The 26191-nt window shown below is 44.8% G+C and overlaps 1 protein-coding gene and 2 pseudogenes across 1 annotated transcript; 2 read left to right on the forward strand and 1 right to left on the reverse strand.

The window, feature by feature from the left end:
• The first annotated feature begins 821 nt into the window (after window positions 1-821).
• On the forward strand, window positions 822-5076 carry LOC135232686 (leukocyte immunoglobulin-like receptor subfamily A member 6; annotated as a pseudogene).
• Window positions 5077-11647: 6571 nt separating this feature from the next.
• LOC100667003 (acyl-coenzyme A diphosphatase NUDT19-like) lies at window positions 11648-13302 on the reverse strand (annotated as a pseudogene).
• Window positions 13303-15005: 1703 nt separating this feature from the next.
• Window positions 15006-18700, forward strand: LOC100667291 (leukocyte immunoglobulin-like receptor subfamily A member 6). The gene is made up of 4 exons (XM_064293184.1): window positions 15006-15029; window positions 15553-15637; window positions 16339-16731; window positions 18008-18700. The coding sequence occupies exons 1-4, from the start codon at window positions 15006-15008 to the stop codon at window positions 18136-18138; spliced, it is 633 nt and encodes a 210-aa protein (XP_064149254.1). The 3' UTR covers window positions 18139-18700.
• Window positions 18701-26191: the final 7491 nt, after the last annotated feature.

Genomic DNA, 26191 nt, shown 5'->3' on the forward strand with positions numbered 1-26191 from the left:
ATAAATGCTGGCGTTTCTCAGCCCGCAATCAATGTGTCTTAATTGTCTATTTAAGCTCAGTGCTGGGCATGGTCTTGGTCAGTGAGCAGAGATATTTCGGTCCCTATCGACAAACAAGAGGAAGTAGGTGCCACACCTTCCCACCTCACCTGGGAGCCCTGATGCCTCTCTGCCCCTGAGGATCCAGGTCTTCCCCTTCTGTGTCCACACAGAGGTGGGGTCTCCACCCCAATGGCCCCTTACAGGATTCAGACACCCATGATGAATCAGCTTTAGCCTTTGTTCTTTGCTGTGGTTCCTTCTCCATTTTGGGAACTTTAATTTCTCCTTTTATGCATATAACTGTGATATTCTGCATATTTCAGAAATATTATATGGAGCATATGGGGCAGTTCTACTCTGTCTTATAGGGTCGCTATGAGTCAGAATCAACTCGACGGCACTGGTATATGGAGCATTTATTGATGTTCACAAGACAGAGCTCTTGAGTGGCTCTTCAATCTTCCAACTTGACTGTGGAGCCTGACACCATGATCCTATCAGGTCCCAATCCCTCATGTCTTCAGCTGGTCTGGAAGTTAACAAGGATTGAGCCCCTTCATGTCCAGGCATCACTAACTCCCACAACCACTCTGAGGAGTGGGCTTCATTACAACATGTTTCATGAGGAAAATGAGTCTTAGAGGAGGGACATTGCTGCTAATAATGATCACAAGGGAAAGGGATAATAGCCCCAAAATTAAATAAAAATCATTGTTTACTCTCAAATCAGAGCTCAAACACAAATCACTGTTCCTAAAACTCAAAGATAGAATCACAGCATGAGCAGGAAAATCCTGCCCAAGGACACAAGGAGCACCGAGGAGGCAGAAATGGCTCAGAGGTTTGTTCCCAGGAAGATGGGGGTAAAGGTGCTGTGGGTAAGAAAGAAGGGAAGTCCATGATGGGGTCTGTGTAGTAGGAAAAAAAAAAAAAACAATATGAGGACAGAAGGAAGAATTATGGTTCTTCCCACATTTCCCTATATTTGTACTCATAGCCACAGTGTAATTAGACTTTAACTGTACAGTTAGTTGTTAAAGTTTGTCTCCTCGGATCTGAGCTCTGTGGGATAGAGTATGAATCTGTGTCTTCCTGAAGCATCTCCAAGAACTGGCATAATGACAGGTAGTGGTAAGGCCCCAATAATGACATGACAGATAAGCTGAGTAGATGAGATGCCCTTGGCATAGGCTCTGAGATGGGACATGATGTCTCCTTGGTCACACTCAGCCTGGGGGGATGGAGACTCAGGATTGGTACCAGGATCTATAGGTTGCTAAGTCCAGCCCTTTCGAGATAGGTGAAGATCAGGTAGAAGGTCTCCAGGGTCAGGAGAAACCTCATTTCTGTCTGAATTGTCTCCAGAAAGCCTAGTGGCCACTCAGTCCCAGCCCTGGGGAACTGAGAGCCAGGGTGCTGGGGAAGAGCTGTTCCCCTTCCTGTGGGGTGGCTGACATGACAGTCCCATGATGGGTAGGACACACCCTCCAAGTGTCCACACCCTGTGTGACTGTCTGTCCTGCTGAAAGTCATGGTCTCACTCATCTGCACAGATGAATACAGTGGGAGGAGACACGATGACTAACCTCCTAACTTCTCTGCTCTGCCTTGGTGAGATTGAAGAGGGGTAGGGGAACACTGGTCCAGGAGGGACGTCTAACTCAGAGCCAGGCCTGATCTGACCCAGGGCATCCGGAGGCAGAAGGGGAGGAGAGGATCTGCTCAGGCATCAGGGACAAATTGCTCACTGAGATCTCTCTTCCAGGGCTGAGTCTGGACCAGAAGAACCAAGCACAGGCTGGTGAACCCTTCCAGGTTTCCCAGATAGTGGTTCTGGGATAAAGGTGATAAGTCTAGGAGGGACCTTGAGTCTGAGAGCAGAGGGAACTGAAGTTAGTAAAGAATCCCGTTAAAATCCACTCTCACTCCCTTCCAGGACCCTCCCCAAACCCATCATCTGGGCTGAGTCAGGCTCTGTGATCACCTCAAGGAACCCTGTGACCATTTGGTGTCAGGGGTCCCTGGAGGCTGAGGAGTACCATCTGCATTGAGAGGGAAGCCCATCACCCCGGGACACTCAGAACCCCTGGAGCCCAGGGACAAGGTGAAATTCTGCATTCTACACCTGACAGTAAAATATACAGGGCAATATCGCTGTTACTATTATAGCCACACTGGTTTGTCAGCACACAGTGACCCCCCTGGAGTTGGTGATGATGGGTGAGAGGACACCCAGGATCCCATCCTCAGGTTCTGCCTCTCAGGGAGGGGGTATTTTTTCACTGATGTCTTTCTGCTCACAGCCCAGCCCCGGGTAATATGCGGGGTAGCAGATTTAACGCATCTGCCTCCTTCTCTCCTAGGAGCTGATCACAAAACCCACCCTCAACCCTGCAAAGTCCTGAGGTGACCTCAGAAGGGAACATGGCCTTCCAGTGAGGCTCATGGTGGGGGTATTGTTACAGGGCAAGGCTTCCCAGCTTGGGACTAAGCCCTGCTTAGGTTCTTGCCTTCTACTAACTAAGAATGACCAGGAGAGGCCCAGAGGTTCCATACAAACAAAGGTTTATTAGCAGCAGAAAGAAAGCAGAGGTTCCCGAGTGGGGAACAGACAGAGACCAAGCAATGCTAGTCTCTGTTCCCCCAAACAAAGTTTTTCTGGGGCTTATATCGGTTTGGCGAGGATAAAAGGGTAATGAATAATTAGTAGGTTTCTTTCAAGGGGCAGGTACTTCTCAGAAATAACAGTGCATACTAAATTAAGCTGGATGAGCATCTGGGATCCAAGATGGAACCCATAGCAAAGGCTTCCTGGATTGGGTGGCAGGATTTATTATGGGGTGACGCGTCTGTGCAGTCCCCCTGTGGTGCCAGTTCAATTCCTCTTGTGGGTACTTGCGTCAGGAGGAAGACACCCATTGGTCATCCTGCGGATGTCTGCACATGCTCCAGGGACCAGATCGGGTTGGTCCTTCTGAAAAAAATCTTACAAGGGAATATGTTGTTTGTGCTTTCCTTATCTCACATTCCAGGATGGGGATTTTGCATTAGCCAAGCATCTAGTACTCTAAGTTGCAAGTTGCAAGTGTTGCAAGGCTCCTTGTCTAGGGGCTCAGTCCCTGTTTCTTCCCTATTTCAGTATGACAGGTTCATTCTGGGCTAAGGAAGGACAGCACAAGTGCTCCTGGACTCACAGCTACACTCTAGTGGGGATACCCATGCCTTGTTCCCTGTGGGCTTCGTGACCCCCAATCACCCGTGGACATTCAGATGCTATGGCTATTTCAACACCATCCCCATGTGTGGTCTAACCCCAGTGACACCCTGGATCTCCTGGTCTCAGGTGAAAAAGTCACAGCCTTGGCCATGAATCATCTAGGGCCTGAGACAGGAAGGATGTTGGGGAGAGAGGAGCACATAGATCCTGAGGCCTGTTCTAGAGTAAAACACCACAAAGTTGTAGTAAAGCAAAAAGAAAGGTTTTATTTGGCATATGTTCAAGTAGGCAAAAGTAGGGAAATAGACAAGCATGCTGTGAGAGCCACGTCTGCCGAAATCCAAGGAATATTACAGAATAGACAAAAGTGGGAAAACAGACAAGTATGCTACTACAGCCACGTCTGAGGAACGTTACAGAATCATCAGTGCATATTGTGACCCCAGTACCCCTCAGCATGTTTTCTCCTTTTCAAAATGGGCGACTGAGAGCTTGACAGAACTAACGCAGTGATGAACCTATAAGTTTTTCTCCTTCCTCTGCCTGCCTTCTCCTTCACATACCTTTGTTAAAGACTTTGTTTTGACCTAATGTTAATGAATTTGTTCTTTGTTTTAATCTGATGCAAATAGCTTAGTTTTGTTCTGTCTGACCACCTGTGACTTACAACTCCCCACAGGAAAATCAGAGCCCAGGTGTCTGATATGTATACCTTTAGTCTCCTAAAGAGTCTTTTGTCACTATCTTGTGATGAATAACTCCTCTGGCCAGGCCATCTGGAGACTACAAAGGCACTTCTAACCCTTGTAAGATTCTATATAAGCTCTAATGTAAAATTGCTCTTTGGGACTCCACAGAGACAGCTTGCGTTGCTGCTGGGTCCCCAGTGATATATATATATCTCCTTAATAAACTTTCTCACTCTTTCTGACTTAGAGTATGTTTCATGGGCTTGACTGCTCCAGGGCAATATGGACCCTAATCAGGTAACATATATTAACATTACAAACCATTGAAAGCTTCACCTTTTCACAGATTGGTTAGAAACTGCTAAGTCATGGTGATTCTACATAATCATTGGTACAGGTTTCAGTAAAGACAGTCAGGAGGGCCTTCACTGGTCCAAAAAATCGTACTATTCACTAAATGTTAATTGAAAAAGATAAGAGTGAAAAGTATGTGGGACCTTTGTGTTCTGTTTTATTAGTTTGTGTGAAAGGTTCCCTAAAAGATGTTTTCTAAGATTGTCCTAGCTATTGCCTTTATATCTCAGAGCCCAGTTTGACGTGTCCTTGTGAACCCTTGTGAGTCCAGCTCCAGCTGGATCACATTCTCTATGCTCAAGGACAGGGAATAATGGCTCCAATATTATCTCCTACATCAGACCAGAGACACAGAGCCATAAACACAGTGACAATGGAAACTCCAGCAGAGAGAAAAAAAAAAAAAAAGCCACCTTATACAAATTCACTGCTTGTCTTTCTTTCCCAGGACTGTATAGGAAGCTCTCCCTCCTGACCCAGCAGGGCCCCATTGTGGTCACTAGAGATAGTCTGACCCTCCATTGTTGCTCTGATATCAGGTAAGACAGATTCTCCCTGTCCAAGGAAGGGGCAAGTGACCTCACCCAGCACCTTCGATGGCATCCCCAGCCTGGGCTGTTTCAGGATGACTTCCCTTGGGCCATGTGAGCAGCACCCATTAGGGCCAGAACAGATGTTATGGTGGATACAACCTCTCCCAAGGGTGGGTGGTCCCCAGCAACTCTCTGGATGTCCTGGTCACAGATGAGGAGCCCCAGACAGGTTCATCCAAGTGTTGTGACTCTGAATAGACCCTGCCCAGGCAGCCCCAGATGTAGTGGTCAAGGGATGTGGTCTGGATGAGTGTGAAGTCACTAGCTAGGTAGAAGAAGAAAGAGACGGGGAAGAGAGGTAGAGAGTGAGGAACTCAGAGAAAACAGCAACAAAACAGAAAAGACCACACATGGGGATGGTGTTGAAATAGCCATAGCATCTGAATGTCCACTCTGAGATGAATGAGTCCTCAGAGTGAGGACCCAGTGAGTTCTCAGCTCAGAACTGAAGTGGAGGTAAAGGCAGCCCCTCGACATTTCTTCTCTCTAGAGTAGATTCCTTACAAACCCTCCCTCTGGGCACAGCCAGGCCCCACTGTAGCCTCAGGAAAGAACGTGACCCTGCCATGTGAGTCAGAGTGCCCAATGGACACGTTACTTCTGTCCAAGAATAGGGAATCTAATCCCCCTCTGTGTCTCGGATCCCAGCTGCAAGCTGGGATGAACCAGGCCACCTCCACAACAAGCCCTGTGACTTCAGCCCACATGGGTACCTAAAAGTGCTACAGTTCACACAGTACCTCTCCCTACTTGTTGTCACAAGCCAGTAACCCTCTAGAGCTCACAGTCTCAAGTGAGCAGCCCAGATTCTGTCCTTCCTGAGTCTGATGGTCAGTTCAGGATGTTGTCCTCAGGGAAGTCCTGAGAAATGTTGGAAATAAAGAGATCCCAGAGTAAGGTTTCACAAGAGGAGGATCCAGTCCATGAGAGAGTGGACATAGACCAGGACAATCCACCCCTCAGCATCCTTTCCCTGAATTCTCAAACAGGGCTAAAGGAAGAGAGCAAGCTGGAAAAGAAGAGATGTGGGTGAACCTACAGAAAATCATGCTTAGAGAAGATGAGACACTCATACTCATTCCCCTCCCGTTGTCTCCATCCCTGAATCAGAACTTCTGAGTGTCCCAGCTCCTCACCACCAGGTCTTGACCCCATGGGTGGTGAGTAACAGCCAATGTCTCGCCATGAGAAGCTTCTAAACTAACCACAATCTTGTTCACAATAATCATGGAAGGGATCTGTTCCAGAGGGGTAGGTATGAAGGTAAACATTAGGGTCAGGGCCAGGTGGCCTCCAGGGAGTATGAGGATGGTGCACTTGTTACCTCTGTGATGGTCACAGGAGAGGGAGAGCCAATGGCCAGAGCCTGAAGGAGGGACCAAGGTTGATGGTGTAGAGAAGAGTGGTGATTTGTCCCTCACCCCTCCCAGTGCAGATTTCCCAGGAGCCACCACTCCCCCCACAGGGAACCAGGTGCCAGGTGAGATGAAAAAGGAGTTGCTTATTCTAGGTGTCTGGGTTATGGTGGAGATTCCCTGGGAGGCAGGAGCTAAGATCGTTTTCCCTCAGCCTCTCCTTGGAAGTTGACATTCTGAAAATGTCTTTTTCAGTTCTGACCATGAGTTTCCACATCTGAATTAGAGAAAAAAACCTGTCATTTATCACAAAAGTCACTCTCATTTGTGACCTTCTGGGCTTCTGACTCAGAAACAATGTATAAATGCAAGGAAACCAGACACTAGAGGGATGCCATCTGCCTAAGCTAGAGAAGGGTTCATTGTGAAAGCAGATAAAAGTGCTGACATGAATAGGGAGAAAATAAAACAGAACCTAGAGGGAATATTGGGCTGAGATGCTTTGTCTCCTTATTCTCTCTGCTTTCCTCATTCTCAGAGCCTCCTGTTAACATCATCCCATTACTGAAGATTCCAGGGTCCAAGAATGGTTAGTAGCCTAGTATGTTCAGCTTGGAGGGTGGGATGCACACAGGGCACATGACCTATTCAAGGGGATGGAGATCGAAACCTCCATTCTAGGATGTTGTGTTGAATGTGACCTGTCATGACCCTCAATGACCTATCTCTCTGTGTGTCATTGTCCCCAGGTCAACCACTCCCAGATTTCATAGTAGCGATTCTCATCCACATGGACCTGTCTGGCTTGATCCTGGTGGCCCTCGGGGTGTTAGTATTTTGGGCATGGCACAGCCAGAGAAGAAACTAAGAGGTTAATTGAGGAAGGAGTTGCATGCACCCTGTGGGGCTGGTAGAGCCTCAGAAAAACCACACACATAAAGTTTTGGTGATGACGAAGGTTCTGAAGAGATGGGGCTTCAAATGTGTGAACTTTGTGCTAAGGATCTAAAGACAAGAAAACAATATTGTCAGTGCAGGATGCAATGACTGGTGACTGGAGGTTGGGAAAGCTCCTGGGAGGAGGCTCCTCTCCCATGAACCTGGTTTGCTTGTCCTTCACTTTGCTGTCTTCTTACATCTTCTTCTCACAGACTTGCAGCTTGCAACAGGATGCTACATCTGACATGAAGACTTCGTGCCTATACTTCCACTTTGCTTTATGCTCTATTCCAACAGTATGTATTGCAAATGTCTTCTTCATAATTTCTGCATTTCCTGATGTGAGTTGCCAAGTTTTCGTGTCTTCAGCTACAAGTACAGAGATTTAGGTAATGTGGTTGAATAACTGAAAGAGTGGACTAAAATTAACACCCAACCTGGACTGTGCACGCCCAGAATGCTACCCCAACACCCAGAGGGTTCTGCATTGTCCTCTCTCTTCACCAGGTGCTGCATGGTATGGCTACTCCCACATCATCAGCACCTGAAATCAGCACTGTGTTGTGCGATCTCATGCAAGTGACAGCCCATCTGTGACCCTCTGTGTCTTCCTGTGTAACCAGTCATGATACTGGTTCCTTAAGGGCTGTGATGCTGATCAAAGAAGATTGTTAATTCTAAGACAATAGGCACCAGTTTGCTGTTATTGCTGTTTTGTTTGTTTGTATTTCAATGTCAATAGTTGGAGAAAGGATGGAGCAAGTAGAATTTTACACACTGCTGGTAAGAGTTATAAACTGCTCCAGCCAGTTTAGGGAGTAATTTGTAATTTTCTGGTTAAGGCTAAGAGAAATATAGCTATGACTAAGGCGACCCACATCACACCTAGAGATACGGCCCCGGGATATATGCACAAGAAATATGAGAGGAACTTTGTTCCCATAAGCCAAAATCTGTAAACAAACAAACGAAAAACCCATGAACAAAAAAGGAATAGATATTTAGTGTTAGATTTATGTATCAGAATATGATACATCGGTGAAAAATGCATAAACTAGAACTACAGACTGATCCGTCCTCCACAAATCTGGAGACACTCAGTGCTTTGGAATCAGTGGGTGTGTGGAATATGGAAATTACCCAGATTAAAACAGCCGGATCAATAGAAAGTCTTTTTATAAAAATGTAGAACTCATTGCTCTCCCACATCCAAAATAAGAATCTGAAAACTTGGAGTGTCTCACTTTAAAAACAGGAAAAAGCTCCAGAGAAAAGCCCTCCACGTATTGTCCTTTAGAAATCCGACTGGAACATCTGCTTGAAAATCTGGTCCACCTAGTCTGTAATTTGACATGTAAATAAGAAAAGCTAAATTTTAGGGAAAAATTTTCCCCCGTCTTAAGTCTAATGGCCTTTGATTGAAAAAAAGCTTGGAATGAAGTCATTCTGGGTTAGAGAACATTCAAGACTAAGTCTTTTCTCATGCCTTTAATTGGGGTTAAGATGATCAATCTGAATTCTGGGGTTAAGTCCACTGTCCATAGGATCCACTACAGCTAAGCAATGGTTGTGGATCAGGCAAGGGCTTTAGTCTATGTTGAGAGTATACTTCTCATGCCCACTCGCTTAGTAGTGCTGAGAAAGGAAGTGAGGGAGTTATGGGTAGGGTGGAGTATTCAGAGTCTAGCACATGCTCCGAATGACACAGCCAAGTGGATAGTTGATCTACAGTAAAGAATAGTACACATGCTGGCGTATGGGGCCCCCCCATATAACAGTAAACTCCCGAACTGATCGGCTTTAACTAAATCCAACAAAAACGTGAACCCCCATCCCAGAGAAGCAACTGGGGATTAGAGCTGAGAATTTCCTTTTCCCACGTTACATGATATGTAATTGAAAATGAAATGTGGGTCATATGAATCCCAGAATATGCCACCAAATCAGAAGAGAGATTAACCATTCATTCCAATTAAGTAGTGCTTTGAGCATGTCACAAAGGCTCAGTTCCAGTATGAAACACTTCCAGGAATCAATTGGACTTAAACACTCCCGTGATATATTTATTTCTTCTAATGTGTTAGGCTTCACTCATTTCAAGATCTTGGCCCATGACAGTCTGTAATGCTTTTCCTCTCCTTCCGCATAACATCTCTTTATTTATGCAATGCCAATTCATTCCTGACACCTGATCTAAAATTCCCCCCAAATACCCTCAATCCCAAATTCATAAAATAGTTTATGTCTGTCTTTATCTTTTGTTGTCCTATTGCTTTAAACTTTTAATTCATAAGGTCCATCTTAGTTCCAATTTTAGATGTATTTGTGTGATCATTTTATTAATGTAGTTTTTTCCTACTACACCGGACCTTCCCTGAGGGCAGGGAATATAACTGCTTTCTCAGCTTTATCTCTTCATTTCCCGCGACCACCACTGGGACGTGATTGAAATGCTTAAATTCCTTTGCAATAAAGACCGGTAAGATTTACTCAATGATGAGTAGATGAATAAACGAGCAAAACTCAAAAAAGACTCCTAGAATAGTTAGGGTTGGGAATGTTGAGGAGTTACAGAAGGGATCGTATCCATGAACACAAATCTCACGACAGTTTCAGTTCTCTGCTATTCCAAAAGCAGGACCTAAGACGAGGACATGCGTGCAGGAAAAATTACCGAGTTATCTCTGCTGTAGGTCATGTGGACAAGCCTCCACCAGCATCTGTAATAGTGTACAGAATACTATCCAGAAATTTCCTTAAAAAGAACAAGACACATGGGTATATAGCCATTCGCTTACATCCTCTATTCATTTAGGTTCTCCTGGGGATTGCTAGATTCTTCACAGTTTTGAGCTACACTTGTTTCCGATAAGATCCTTACACAGAAATATGGGGAGACACATGGTATCCTTGAAGTGGGAGACAGTCTGCATAATCCTGAGACCTACAGAAGCGTCAATCATATCGAATGTGATATCAGTGGTGACCCAAAGGGATGTGAAATGGATGCTAAATGCATATGCTAAAAAACCAGTATTAAACTATTAAATTCAGTGCATTTAATACAGTTTCTGGCTATTTGATTCCTAGCCTTTCTGCAAAACTCTGTATCTCTGCCTTCAGAACCATAAAACTAAGTTTATTCTACATCTTCTATAATCTCTGTTCCCTCTTCCTCTTTCTCCTACCAATGTTTCAATTCTGAAATTAGAATCTCCGGTCACCCTTTTAAGGAGAACAGAACCAAAAACTGAGTAGTCATGGCCTAGAACAGACTACCATTCCAGATGATTCCAGCCTACACCCCATTAGAACTGATGTTTATTAAGAGTTGGGCAATTGAAACACTCAACACAGCAACTATCTAAAGACGCAGACTATATCTTATAGCCATTTGAAGGTCACTGACTGAGTGAAGTAGGAAAGGGGCATTGATTTCTTGCCTAGAGCTTTCTGTGCATAGTCTGACACAGCAGAGCACTCAGATAAGAGTGTCCTGGAGCAAAGGAGTTTTGATATAGAATGCTCTAGAAGGCTGAGGGAACAAAAGGCTAAAACCAAAGGGCTTCCTTAACTAGTATGTCATCTGGTTCCATCAGCTCTTAAAGAAACTTCTGGAAAACCCATCCTCAAAAGAATGACTTGTTCTTATGCTTTTTTTTTTTTAATTGTTTTCTACTTCAGGATTTTTGTTTTTGCAGTATTATGTGCACTCCAAATTGGACATCTCACTACACTTCTTCCATTTGCAATAATTTTAATTTGCTCTCTGTAGGCTCTGAAACCACACGCTTCTACTTCAAAAGCTTTTGTTTTAATCTTTTAGTCATCTACAGTACATCTGTGAATGATTTTTTTCAGAGAGGCTGGAATCTTCAGAGCTTGTACATAAATAAGAATTATTTCTGTGACTCTCACACATGACTTGACATATTGAGTCATACATAGGCTTCCCTCGCAACATGTTATATTTGGTTTTAAATGGAATTGTACTTAATCATCAAAGCTAAAGACACAGCATGAAAATAATGACATTACCACTTGAAGTTTGTCTCAGTCTACTGTTCCCCATCTGATATGTCACCCAATTCCAGCAGAAAGCCTAAGGAACTGATGAATCAACCTTCTAGGCACTGGACCAGTGCTAACACATTGAACAACTGGGAGAAAAATGACAGCAGAACATCTTATTTAAACTTTTGCCATAGTAGAAACCCTTGTGAAATCTTTTTCTCATTTTGGTAACAAGATCATTAATACCTTATAGTTGTGGCACACTGTAAGGTTTAAGGAATAAAATAAGCAAGAGAGTTCAGTAATGCACTTGACATAACAATGTTCTATAACTTTTACAAGCACAAGGTTCCTTAAATTTCAAGCAAGTTTAGTCAACCCTCATTCATTAGGACTACTTCAACTAGGCCATCTTCCAAAGAAGCAATACCCTACATATGGCTCTTACCTACTTACAAAGGGCTTAGGATAAACATGTTTATACTTTGAACAGTCACGCGGATATTACAAAGATGGCGATCACACATCACTACTCAGTGAAATTTCTTGCCCTCCTTCATGACGTCTTCAATTTTTTCTCAGTGGATACATTATTTTCTAAAGTGTCTGAATCTTCCCAGTACACTGCAGCTCCCGGTAAAAGCTGGAGTGCCCCATCAGCAGTTAATAATGTGCTCGGCAGCCATCCTTCCCTCCCTTCTAAGGCGCGATGCAAACACAATTTGTGCAAGTCTGAAAGAGAGGCCAAATTTTCTAGTCTTCTTATTTGGTAGAACTGTAAGGGTGCCAACCAAATTGCTTTTGATAGGAACCTTTCAGTTGCTTCTGACGGAGATGACCACTAGCAGCCCACCACCCTGGCCACGTCCGGACCCGCGGCCAGCGGTTAGCTCAGGCAGCACGGAAGGAAGGCCCTGTCCAAGCGAGGGCCGCCGGGGCGCACGAGCGGTGGCAGCCAGGCGCTCCAGTCGTGCAGCGCCCAGATGTCCGGCGAGCAGCCCAGGCGCGCGCACAGGCGTGGGAAGTGGCGTGGGTCGCTGCGGACGCGAATGCGCCCAGCGGCCAGGTAAGGCGGCGGCGGGAGAGCGCAGCCTGGCTCCGGCCCTGCCCTGGCCCCAGCCCCGACCCAGCAGGCCCAGGTGCGGCGGGGGGTCCCGGGCGGGCTCGCAGCAACAGGACGCCTGCCTCCTCCAAGGCCTCGCGGATTATTAATTATGTTATTATTACAACTTGCAATTGTGTTGTTACAATATAGAATTCAATTTTTTTATTACTAACTTTGTATCCTGCAAACTTACTATACTCACTTATTACAATAGCTTCATTGTAGACTCATTACCTTCTATGTAAGTCGTGTGTAATCTGAGAATAAATTTATTTTATTTATTCTTTATCAATCCTTATGCATTTTTTTTCTTTGCCTAGCCATATTGCACTGTCTGGCATCTCCAGGACAATGTTAAATTATTGACCCTTAATAAATATTTGTCTCAGTATAGAATTCTATACTCACAATTAATTCCTTGTCGATATCTTTCCAGTATCTCCTGGGACCTATATTTGCTTTGGGAGTCTGGTTCCAACAAGTCTGTCATTCTGTTGAGGATAAATTCCTTTTTCACCACAAAGTAATTTTAGGATTATTTTTTAAAGTTTAAACTTGAGCTTCCTTACTTTATCATGAAGGGTCAAGATACAAGTTTTATTTGGAAATTTATGCACCCTAGCTCATGGTTTGTCTGCTTTTGTCCCTATAAGTGTTAAATCAATTATATCTTGGTCTGTTGTCAGACATTATTCTCACTCTTTCAACTCTGATCTCACAGGAGATAAATGCTGGCCCATCTCATTCTATAGTCAATGTATCTTAACTGTCTATTTAAGCTCATTGCTGGCCTTGGTCTTGGTCAGTGAGCAGAGATATTTTGATGCCTGCCAGCAAACATGAGAAAGGGGGTGCCACACCTTCCCACCTTACCTGGGGGCCCAGACCTCTCTCAGCCCCCGAAAGCCCAGGTCTTCCTCTTCTCTGTCCACACAGAGGTGGAGCCTCTGCCCTAATGACCCCTCACAGGTTTCAGGTACCAGTGACTTATCATCTTTGGCCTTAGTTCTTTGCTGTGGTTCCCTCTACATTGTGGGAACTTTCATTTCTATTTTTATGCATGTCTGTGATATTCTGGATATTTCAGAACTATTATATGGAGCTTTTCTTGATGTTCAGAAGACAGTTCTTGGGCAGCACGACCATCCTCCACTTTGACGGTGGAGCCTGACACCATGATCCTCTTGGGTCCCGATCCCTCGTGTCTTTAACTGGTCTGGAAATTAACAAGGATTGAGCCTCTTCATATCCAGGCATCACTAACTCCCACAACCACTCTGAGGAGTGGGCTTCATTACAACACACTCCAAGAGGAAAAAGAGTCTCAGAGGAGGGACATTGCTGCTCAAGATCTTACAGAAAGGGAATGAGAGGCTCAAAATTAAATAAAAATCAAATTGTACTCTCAAATCAGAGCTCAAACACAACTCACCATTCCCTGAAACTCAAAGACAGAACCACAGTATGAAAGGAAAATTCTGCCCAAGGACACAAGAAGCATGGAGGAGACAGAAAAACCTTAGAGGTTCGTTCCCAGGAACATGGGGGTAAAGATGCTGTAAATAAGAAAAAAAGAGGTCCATGATGGGGTCTTTCTAATAGGGGGAAAAAAAAAAAAACTTCTGTGTGAGGGCAGGAGGAAGGATCATGGTTTCTTCATACATTTCTCTATATTTCTTTTTGTACTCACAGTCACGGCGTAACTAGACTTTAACCGTATAGTTAGCTATTGACCTTTGTCTCTGTGAACCTGAGCTCTACAGGGCAGAGTATGAATATGTCTTCCTGCAAAATCTCCAGGGACTGGCGTGATGACAGGCAAAGATAATGGCCCAATAATTACAGGTTGCACAACAAGCTGAGGGAGTAGAGATGTCATTTTTTGAATAGTCTCTGAGAAGGGAGGTGACGTCGCCTTGGTCACATTCAGCCTGGGAGGGGTGACTCAGGATTGGCACCAAGATCTATTGACTGCTACACCCAGCCCTTTTGAGATGGGTGAAGATCAGACAGACAGCACCAGGGTCAGGAGAAACCTCATTTCTATTTGAAATATCTCCAGAGAGCCTAGTGCCCACTTAATCCCAGCCCTGGGGAAAGGAGAGCCAGGGTGCTGGGAAGGGCTGTTCCCCTTATAGGGCTGCTGACATGACACATCCCCCAGCGGGCCACATCCTGTGTGTCTGTGTGTTCTGCTGAGAGCCGTGGTCTCATCTGCACAGATAAATACAGTGGGGGGAGACGCCATGACTGCCATCCTAACTTCCCTGCTCTGCCTTCATGAGATTCAAGGAGGGAGAAGGGAACACTGGTGTGGGAGGGGTCCCGGGCTCAGGCCAGACCTTGTCTGACCCAAGGCATCTGGAGATAGAAGGGGGGGAGAGGATCTGCCTAGGCATCAGGGACATCTTACTGGGATCTCTCTTCCAGTGCTGAGTCTGGGTTGGGGGGAGAGGAGGATTCAAGTGAAGCCAAGTGAGTCTTTCCCAGGTTTCCCAGGTCCTTGTCCTGGAATAATGATGAGTTTCAAAGGCACCTCGTGGGTGAGAATGGAGGGAACTGGGTTTATGTGAATAAGCCCATTAAAATCCAGCCTCTGCTATCTTTCCAGGGACTCTTCCAAAACCCATCATCTGGCCTGAACCAGGCTGCATGATCACCTGGGGGAAGCCCATGACCGTCTGGTGTCAGGGAAGCATGGAGGCTGTGAAGTACTATCTGGTAAAAGAAGAAAGCTCAATGCCCTGGGTCGGACAGAATCCACTGGAGCCCAGAAAAAAAACCAAGTTCCCCATTCAAGTCATGACAAACAACTATACAGGGCGATATTGCTGTTTCTATCACAGCCACAGTGTCCAGTCAGCACTCAGTAACATCCTAGAGGTGGTGGTGACAGGTGAGAGGACACTCAAGGTCAGCCTCAGGCTCTGGCCATCAGGGAAGAGGTCTGCTCTCACAGCCCAGCCATGGGTGATAAGGATGGAAGTATGAGCCCCAGTTGAACACATCTGCCTCCTTCTTTCCTAGGAGCCTACAGAAAACCCACCCTGTTAGCCCTTCCAAGCCCTGTGGTAACCACGAGAGGAAACGTGATCCTCCACTGTGGCTCATGGCAGGGGTATGACAGATTCCTTTTCTATAAGGAAGGAGAACACAAGCGCTCCTGGACCCTAGACTCACAGCCACATTCCAGTAGGCATTCTCACGCCTTGTTCCCTGTGGGCCCCATGACCCCCAACCACAGGTGGACATTCAGATGCTATGGCTATTTCGGACCAATCCGCATGTGTGGTCTCAATCCAGTGACACCCTGAAGCTCCTGGTCCCAGGTGAGGAAGCCCAATCCTGACAAAAAACACTTTGAGGCCTCAGGGAAGTTATGGGGAGTCTTGTTGCTGGGGAGCCCCAGGAGGGAAGGTACAGTGAGGGCAGCATAGAGATCCTGGGCCAGAAACTCAGAGTGTGACCGACAGGAAATCGTTGAGGCCCAAGATGAGGGAAGGGAGGTATTTGGGAGGAACCTGTCCCTTCAGGTCCCCTGCTTGTCTTTCTGTCCTAGGACTGTATAGGAAGCCCTCCCTCCAGACCCAGCAGGGCCCCATCATGGTCCCTGGAGAGAGCCTGATCTTTCACTGTAGCTCTGACTTCAGATACAACAGATTTGCTCTGTCCAAGGAGGGGACAGGTGAACTTCTCCAACTCCTTGGCTGGCAGCCCTAGGCTGAGCTCTCTCAGGCCAACATCCCCCTGGGCTGTGTGAGCCATGCCCATGGGGGTCAGTACAGATGCTAAGGTGGGTATAACCTCTCCCAAAAGTGGTTGGCCCCCAATGACTTCCTGGAAGTCCTGGTCCCAAGTGTTGTGACTCTGAATAGACCCTGCCTGGCAGCCCCTGATGTGATGGTCAGGGGGTAGGAATGTGTGTGGAGTCACCAGCTAGGCAGAAAAAGAAGGACAGGAAAGGAAGGTGGAGAGTGAGGAAGTCAGAGATAATAGCGACAAACTAGAATGGATGGGTCCTCAGAGTGAGGACCTGTGAATTCTCAGCACAGAACCAAGGTGGAGGTAGGGGCAGCTACTCACTCTTTCTTCTTCTCTCTAGGACAGATTCCTTGCAAACTCTCCCTCTGGGCACAGCCAGGTCCCTCAGGAAAGAATGTGACCCTGTGGTGTGAGTCAGAGAGCCCAGTGGACACTTACCTTCTGTCCAAGGAGGGGGAAGTTAATCCCCGCCCCCCCCCCCCATTTCTCAGATCCCAGGTGTCAGTTGGGCTGAACCAGGCCATCTTCACAATAAGCCCTGTGACTTCAGCACACCAGGGAAGCTACAGGTGCTGTGGTTCACACAGTACCTCTCCCTACCTGTTGTCACAACCCAGTGACTCTCTGGAGCTCATGGTTTCAGGTGAGCAGCCCAGCTTCTGTCCTCCCTGAACTGATGGTCAGTTCAGGGTACTGTCCTCAGGAAAGTCCTAGGAAATGTTGGAAATAAGGGGAGTACAGAGTGAAGTTTCACAAGAAGAGGATCCAGTCCATGAGAGGGTGGACATAGACCAGGACAACCCACCCCTCAGCATCCTTTCCCTGAATTCTCAAACAGGGTTGAAGGAAGAGAGCAGGCTGAAATAAGTTGTGGATGAACCTACAGGGAATCTTGCTTAGAGAAGACAGAGGCACCCATACTCATTCTCCTCCTGTTGTCTCCATCTCTGAATCAGAACCTCTGGGTGTCCCAGCCCCTCACCACCAGGTCCTGACCCCATGGGTGGTGAGTACCTGTCATCCTTGGGCAGTGAGTAGCTCCTAAACTCACACCAACACTGTTCCCAATACTCAGGAGAGGGGTCTGAATCCCAGGGGAGCAGGTGTGAGGGTGAACATTAGGGTCAGGGCCAGGAGGCCTAGAGGGACCGTGAGGATGGGGCAGTTATTACCTCTGTGATGCTTAGAGGAGAGGGAGAGTCAGTGGTCTGAGCCTGAAGTAAGCTACCAAGGTTGATGGTATAGAGAAGAGTGATGGTCTGTCCCTCACCAACCCAGTGCAGATTTCCCAGGAACCATCACTACTCCCTCAAGGATCCAGGTGCCAGAAGAGATTACACAAGAGGTGTTTATTCTAGGCATCTGGGTTATGGGTGGGATCCTCTGGGAGGCAGGAGCTGAGACTGTTTACTCTCAGCCTCCCCTTGGAACTTCAAATTCTGAAAAAGCCTTTTTCACTTCTGACCATGAGTTTCCAGGTCTGAATTAGAAAAAGAAGCCTGTCCTTGATCACCAAAGTCACCCTCGTTTGTGAACTTCTAGACATCAGACCCAGAAACAACATATAAATGCAAGGAAACCAGACACCATAGCTATGTCATCTCACCAAAGCCAGGATAGGGTTCATTGTGAAAGCAGATAAAAATGCTGACGTGAGTATGAAATAATAAAAGAGAGCCTAGAGAGAATGTTGGGATGTTTGTCGCTTTATCCTCTCTGCTTTCCTCATTCTCAGAGCCTTCTATTAACATCACTCCATCAGTGAAGATGCCAGATTCCAAAATGGTAAGTAACCTAGTATGTTCATCTTGGGGAGTGGGACGCACACAGGGGATGACCTGTTCAAGGGGATGGAGATCAAAACCTCCATTCTAGGATGCTGTGTTGAATGTGACCTGTCATGACCCTCAATGACCTCTCTGTCCCACTGTCCCCAGGTCAACCACTCCCAGATTTCATAGTAATGATTCTCATCCACATGGGCCTGTCTGGCTTGATCCTGGTGGCCCTAGGTGTGTTAGTATTTCAGGCATTGCACAGCCAGAGAAGAAACAAAGAGGTTTACTGAGGATGGAGCTGCATGCACCCTGTGGGGCTAGTAGAACCTCAGCAAAACCACACACATAAACTTTTAATGACGAAGAAGGTTCTGAAGAGGTGGACCTTCAGATGTGTGAACTTCGTACTGAGGAACTAAAGACAAGAAAACAATATCACCAGTGCAAGAGGCAATGATTGGAGGTTGGGAATTCTCCTTGGAGGAGGTTCCTCTCCCATGAGCCTGTTTTGCTTGTCTGTCACTTTGCTGTCTTTTCGTATCTTCTCACACACTTGCAACATGATGCCACATCCAACATGAAGATTTTGCGCCCAACCTCCTCTTCGCCTCATGCTCTGTTCCGACATTGTCCATTGCAAATGTCTTCTTCATAGTTTCCACAATCCCTGATGTGAGTTTCCAAGTCTCCATGTCTTCAGCTGAAAGTACTGGGACTCAGGTAATGTGGTTGAATAACAGAATCGATGGACTAAAATTTACATCCAACCTGGACTGTGCATGCCCTGAATGCTACCCCAGCACCCAGAGGGTTCTGCATGCTCCTCTCTCTTCACCAGGCACTGCATGGTACGGCTACCCCTGCATTGTCAGCACCTGAAATCAGCACTGTGTTGTGCCACCTCATGCAAGTGACAGCCCGTCTGTGAGACTGTATGTCTTCCTGTTTAAGCAGTGATGATACTTTCTCCTTAAGGGCTGTGGTGCTGATAAATAAGATTGTTAATTTTAAGCCAGTAAGCACTCGTTCATTCTTGTTGCTGTTTTGTTTGTATTTCAATGTCAATTGTAGGAGGGAGGATGAAGCAAGTAGAAGTTTACAAACTGCAGATATGAGTTATAAATTGCATCAGTCAATTTAGGGAGTAATTTGGAAATTTCTGGTTGAGGTGAAGTGAATCGTAGCAATGACTAAGCTGCCCCACACCACACCTAGAGACAGGGCTTCAGGATATATGCAAAAAGAATGTGAGAGAAACTTTGTTCTCATAAGCCAAAATCAGTAAACAACAAAAATCCACCAACCAAAAAAAGAGTATTTTGTGTTAGATTTATGTATTGGATTATTATACATCAGTGAAAAATGCATAAACTAGAATGACAAACTGGTCTGTCCTCCAGAAATCTGGAGACACTCGGTGTTTTGAAAAAACTGGGTGTGTGGAATGTGGAAATTACCCAGGGTAAAAACAGATGAATCAATACAAAGTATTTTTATAAAAAAACGTAGAGCTGTTTGCTCTCTCACACCCAAAATAACAATCTGAAAACTTGGAGTGTCTCACTTTAAAAACAAGAAAAATCTCCAGAGAAAAGCCCTCCACATTTTGTCGTTTAGGAATCAGACTGTAACATGTGGTTGAACGTCTGGTCAACCTAACCTGTAACTTGACATGTAATTAAAAGAAGCTAATTTTAGGGAAGAAAATTTCCATGCCCGAAGTCCAATGGCCTTTGATTGAAAAAAACTTGAAGTTATTCTGGATTAGTGAGAATTCGAGACTAGATTTTTTCTTATGCCTATTATTGGGACTAAGATGATCAGTCTGGATTTTGGGGTTAAATTCATTGTCCATAGGATCCACTACAGCTACGTAATGGGCTTTTTTCTATGTTGAGAGTACACTTCTCATTCCTACTCACTTAGTGCTGAAAAAGGAAGTGAGGGAATTATGGGTAGGGTGGAGTATTCAGAGTCTAGCACATTCTCCGAATGACACAGCCAAGTGGAGAGTTGATCTACAATAAAGAATAGTACACTTGCTAGCGTATAGGGTCCCCCATGTGACAGTAAACTCCCCAATTGATCAACTTTAACTAAATCCAACAAGAACGTGAACCTTCATCCCAGAGAAGCAACTGGGGGTTAGAGCTGAGAATCTTCTTTTCCCACGTTACATGAAAAGAAGATTCTCAGCTCTAACCCCCAGTTGCTTCTCTGGGATGAAGGTTCACGTTCTTGTTGGATTTAGTTAAAGTTGATCAATGTAATTGAAAACGAAATGTGGGCCATATGAATCCCAGAATGCATTCTGTCCCATGCCCCCAAACTAGAATAGAGATTAACCATTCATTAGAATTACATGGTGCTTGGAGGACATCACAAAAGCTTGGTTCCAGTGTGAAACACTTCCAGGAAACAATTAAACTTATGCATTCTTGTGATATATTTATTTCTTCGAATGTGTTAGGCTCCACTCATTTCAAGACCTTTGACCGTGATAGTCTGTAGTGTTTTTCCTCTCCTTCCCCGTAACATCTTTTCATTTATGTAACGCCAATTCATTCCTGATATCTGATCTAAAAGTCCCCCCAACTACCCTCAATCCCAAATCCGTAAAAGAGGAATGCCTCTCTTTATCTTACATTGTCCTATTGCTTTAAACCTTTTACTCATAAGATCAATCTTAGTTCCCGTTTCAGATGTATTTGCATCATCATTTTATTAATTTAGTTTTTTCCTACTACACTGGACCTTCCCTGGGGGCAGGGAATATAACTGCTTTGTTAAACTTTATCTCTTCATTGCCTGTGACCACCCCTGGGACATGACTGCAATCCTTAAATTCTTTTTTAATAATGAGTGGTAAGATTTACTCAATGATACATAGATGAATATATGAGCAAACTCCAAAAAAAGATTCCTGTACTGATTAAGACGGGGAATGTTGAGCATTTAGAGAGGGATCATACCCTTGAAAACAATTCTCAGGGTATTTTTCAGTTCCTGGGTAATTCTGAAAGGAGGACCTAAGACAAGATCAGAAATGTGGGTAGTTTTTTTGGAAAGCAAGAATGAGGAATGGTGTAGGAAGAAAGTGAAGGAAAGAAATTCCTGAAATAAGGATGTATTATGGAGGTCTCTGCTGTAGATCATGTTGACAAGGCTCCACCACTATCTCTAATAGTGTACAGAATACCTTTCAGAACTTTCTTTCCAAAGGACAAAACACTTGGGAAAATAGTCATTGATTCCTATCCCCCATCGACTGAGGTTTTCCCAGGGGCTGTTAGATTCTTCACAGTTTTAGACAGCATTTGTCTCAGATAAGGCCCTTACACAGAAATGTGGAGAGAGCCCTGGCATCCCTGAGGTGGGATGAGGTCTTCGTGATTCTGAGACCTATACAAGTGCTGATCAGATCTAATGTGAAATTAACACTGACCCAAAGGGATGTGAAATGGGGTGCTAAATGAATATGCTAAAAGACCTAAATTCAATGAATTTAATACAGTTCCTGGTAATTCTGATCTTAGCCCTTTTGCAAAACTCTGCTTCTCTGCCTTCAGAACTGTCTTAGTCATCTAGTGCTGCTCTAACAGAAATATCACAAGTGGATGGCTTTAAAAGAACTGCTGCTAATCCTATCTCATTAGCATCATAGAGGTAGGATTTACAACACATAGGAAAATCACATCAGATGACAAAATAGTGGACGATCACACAATACTGGAAATCATGGTCTTGGCAAGTTGACACATATTTTTGGAGGACACAATTCAATCCATGACAATAACTACAAGGCTAAATTTATTCTAAATCTTCTTTAATTCCTCCTTCCTCTTACCCTTCCCTTCCAATGTTTCAGTTCTGAAATTGCAAACTCCTCTCATCCTTTAAAAGAGAACAGAACCAAAAACTGAGTAGTCATGGCCTAGAATAGACCACAATCCCAGAGGATTCCTGCCCGCCCCCCATTAGAACTGATGCTTATCACGACTTAAGCAATTGCAGCACTTAACACAAGCAGCTATCTAAAGATGCAAACTATATCCTAGCCATTTGAAGGTCACTGACTGAGTAAAGTAGAAAATAGGTACTGGTTTCTTGCCTTGGCCTTTCTGTGCCTAGTCTAGGATAGCAGAAAGCTCAGATAAGAGTGCCCTGGAACAGGGGAGGCAAGTTTAGATATAGAATGTTCTGGAAGGCCAAGGGGACGAAAAGATCAGTCCAAAGGCTTCCTTAACTAGCATGTCATCTGGCTCCATCTTACTTTCTTATTGTTTTCTACTTCAAGGTTTTTGCTTTTGCAATATTATACGCACTCCACATTGGACATCTCACTACACTTTTTGCATTTTCGATCATTTTGATTTTTCTCTATGTGCTATGAAACCAGAACATATCTTACACTGATATGATCTCATTAACCTAACAAAAAAAATCCTATTCCCAAATGGGATTACATCCATAGGTATAGAGTTTAGGACTCCAACACACATTTTTGGCAAACACAATTCAACCTTAACACCTGGTAAGTGAAGTCTGATACAATCTAGAAAACATGGTGATGATAAAGATATGACTGTAAAAGAATGGGCATAGATTGTGGTTATGGATTATGTCCTGGTCCTTGGAAGAATGGAGAAAATTGGCCCCATGGAAGACACACACTAAGGTGACCCCCAATTAGCCACCCCTTTGTATAATCTTGCCTGCTTTGAGTACAGGAAGAAGCCATCACTTGCATTTGGTAATATGGTAAAAGTGATGGGCTGTCACACCCTTGTTTATTTTACATCATGTAAGACTCTATCTTAGTAGACTGGAGCAAGAAATTCTCCTGCTGGCCTTGAAGAAACAAATAGCCATGTTTTGAACTGGATACGGAAAGGGTTACATATCAAGGAACTGTGGGTGGCCCCTAGGACTTGAAGACAGTCCCCACCACCACCCAGTAACAGAACAGAGACCCCAGTCCAACAAAGCAATAAAATCAATTGTTCCAACAACCTGAATGAGTTTGAAAGCATATTCTCCTCTAGTTGAGTCTCCTGATGAGAATGCAGGCCTAGTCATCACCTTCATTGATTGCAGACTGGTAAGGCCCTGAGAAGAGGATCCAGATAAGCTGTGCCTGGACTCCTGATTCATAGAAACTGAGATATGTTATGTGTGTTGTTTTAAGGTGCTAAGTTTGTGATAATTTCTAATGCAGCAATAGAGAACGAATGCCGACCCAGAGATCTCAGATCTTTCCTTGGCAGAATGAGGGCATCTTTCTTTATCACTGAGTCCTTCTTCCTCAAAGAAGTTTGAAAATCTCTCCTTAAATGAAACCAACTTCAGGGTAACCTTAGGAGAAATCCTGACCATCCAGCATCGCTCAAAGCTCCAGTGAAATGCATTTGCTTTCTCCAAAAAAGAGGATTTGTATTGTAAAAGATGGGGGCTGTAGACCTCAGCATCAGTGGTACCATGCGAACTTTCTCATTGGCCCATGGTCCCACCCACAGGGACTTAGAGATGTTATGAATTTTACAGTTGGTAATCCTACATGTAATCATCTCCCAATGACCCTGAGGTCTCTGAGGTGAAGGATCCCCATATTCCAATGAGAATATTGAATGACTACTGCTCAGAGTCTGTGTTTAGGGTGTCTCCAGACTGTGATAAATGAGGGAAGGACTGAGGGAGGACTGGGACAAGGGGAGACCATTATCTTAGAGGGAAAGCAAAAGTAAGGCCTCTAGCCCTCCACATGCCTCCTCGTGCCCTTTTCCCAAGGATCCAATAGAGAAATAGGTAGAAAGAAAGTCCAATCTCTCTTCCTATTGTCAGGGGCCCCTGAGGCCTGGCTCTTGCCCAGGGAATTCAAGTTTCCATCAGAGAAGTAATAAAGGCCACTCTAGTCAGGGAGTTTATGGCAAGTGAATCCTGAAAATCTCTATTCTCACATGTGGGACTCAGTGAACCAGTGATTCCATTAATAGAAGGGATATAATAGCTGCACTGCATTTTTTAAAAAAACGTTTTCATGTCATGGGGGTTTTTTTGACTTGCAAAAAATTTTTATATAAATAAGATAAAGATAACAAAAGAACTTAATTTTTAAATTCTTAAAAGCATCCTCTTGCCTTAAAGCAGGGTTTTCAACCTCAGCATTATTGACATTTGAGATCAAATAACTGCTTGTGGTGGGGGGAATGTCGTGTGCACCATCCCTGACCTCTAGCCAGTAGATGTCAGCAGCACCACACATTCGCAGTTGTGACAACTCAAAGTGTCTCCAGACATTGCCTGGTGTTCCCTAGGGTCAAAATCATTCCCTGCCAAGAGCTACTTTCTTAAAGATAAAATCCCAAATCCTCATTGTCCTTGGTTAAAAGTCCTTACTAGGTGGTCATATTGCAGTTGCTATTGCCTCATAATATCAGCCATAAAAAAGCAATGAGGTATTGATACATGTTACAACAAAGATGAACCTTGAAGACATTACGGCAAGTAGAAAGAACCTGCACACTGAAGACCACTTGGTGTATGTTTCCATTTACATGAAATACCCAGACTGAAATTATATTAGTGGTTGTCAGGGCATGGGGAGAGGAATTGAAAATGATTAATAATAGGTATGGGGTTTCTTTTGGGTAAGGGATGTGTTATGGAATTAACTATAGGTGATGGCTGCAGAACATTGTGAATATACTTAAAAAAACCACTGAATAGTGCTCTTTAAAATGGTGCATTTTGTTTTACGTAAATTATATATAAATTTAAAAACTGAAAATAAAAACAAAACCCAAAAGTGAGCCACAAACACCATGTACTGATGTCTGTGTGTATTCAGTGGTCCCACACAGATGTGGAGGTTGTGGCTCCTGGTACTACACCACCAAAACTCAGTCAGCGTTAACCTATGCTTATCTTTATGAGTCCCATTTACTTTTCTAGTACTTTTATTTCTCTTTGTGTGTTTTGACTGTGGCTACATATTTTTTCCAACATTTCATCCAGCATTTCTATGTGTTTAGAGCAAAATTTGGTCGTGGGGTGTTACTTCAATCAGCCCCTTGATGCGAACTCTGGCCTCATAATCATCTCAGTGCCTCTCACATGTCTTCTTCTGTCCCATGAAACCATTGTAGGTTGAGCCCCTTTCATGTGTCAGTCACCCATGGTTCCTCACAATAACCCTGAGAAGAGAGGGCTCATTATCATCTTACTACCAGGAGGAAAATGAGACTCAGAAAGGGGAAGTCGCCTGCTCAAGACTGACAATGTTATAGCCACATCTTCAGTTAAAATCTCTGAATTGCCTCCAACCAGTGCTCTTATCCAGTTCCTCAAGAAAGAACCCACAGTGTGGGCACAACCCTTCCTCCTTGCCCGGGATTTTGTCCTGTGGGGCTCTATGGTCATTATAATTTATCTGCCCTGCTGAGGGCCATGTGAGGCAGTGCTGTTTTCCCAATGCTTACTGCCCTTTTCTGTCTTGGTGAGCTTTGAGGAAAAGAGGAGGGATGAGGTCCTCTACCACATACTCAGGTACTGGTCCTTGAGAGACTCCAGGGACTTAGGAGGCTCAAAGGGAGGTTGAACCTCTGGGTGGAAGAGAGTTCTGACCAGGGGAGGAAGGGCACTGAGGATCAGAAATGATTCAGAAGTGACAAGAAAGCCAGTGAGAAGAAGTGTTTAGAAGAAAACCGACAACCCCAGGCCAGGAGGAAGAGTTCTGCTTTTTCAGAGAATCAGCGAACAGTCTATAAGCATCATTCCCCTTTCTCCACCTGAGGTCATCCCCTCTTTGATGTACCCACTAACTCCTAAAGTCAACCAAGGCACAGAGTGAGAGAGCCTCACCCTCTACCGCTTCACATCCAATCATCACATTCAAACAGTTCTTCGCTCTGACGCTTTTCCATGTCTTCCATCCATCAGGAGACTCAACATGTCTGTGACATCACCTTAGCCTCCTTCCTGGTCCCGTTCCTTCAGGAAGGCTTGTTTTCTTTGTATTGCTATTTATTCTTCTCATTATCCCCAACCTTACGTGTCATGACCCTCCCTTGCTCAATATCCTCCCACAGGTTCCAAATTCCTCAGAAGATCCAAGTTCCTCCTCCTGACACTCAAGGTTGTTGATGATCAGACCTGAGTTAAACTCTCCAGCCCCAACAATGTCCCCACTTCCCCATCCAATCTCATCACAGTTAACCACCCCTGCCCCAGAACACACTCTTGCATACATGAGTGCACATGCACGCACGCACACACTAACACAGTGAGAGAAACAAACCTAGCTAATTAAAACTTCATGCCTTTTTATGGGCTGCTTCCTCAGCC

This window comes from Loxodonta africana, chromosome 11 (assembly GCF_030014295.1).
Source record: "Loxodonta africana isolate mLoxAfr1 chromosome 11, mLoxAfr1.hap2, whole genome shotgun sequence".
Lineage (NCBI taxonomy): Eukaryota > Metazoa > Chordata > Mammalia > Proboscidea > Elephantidae > Loxodonta > Loxodonta africana.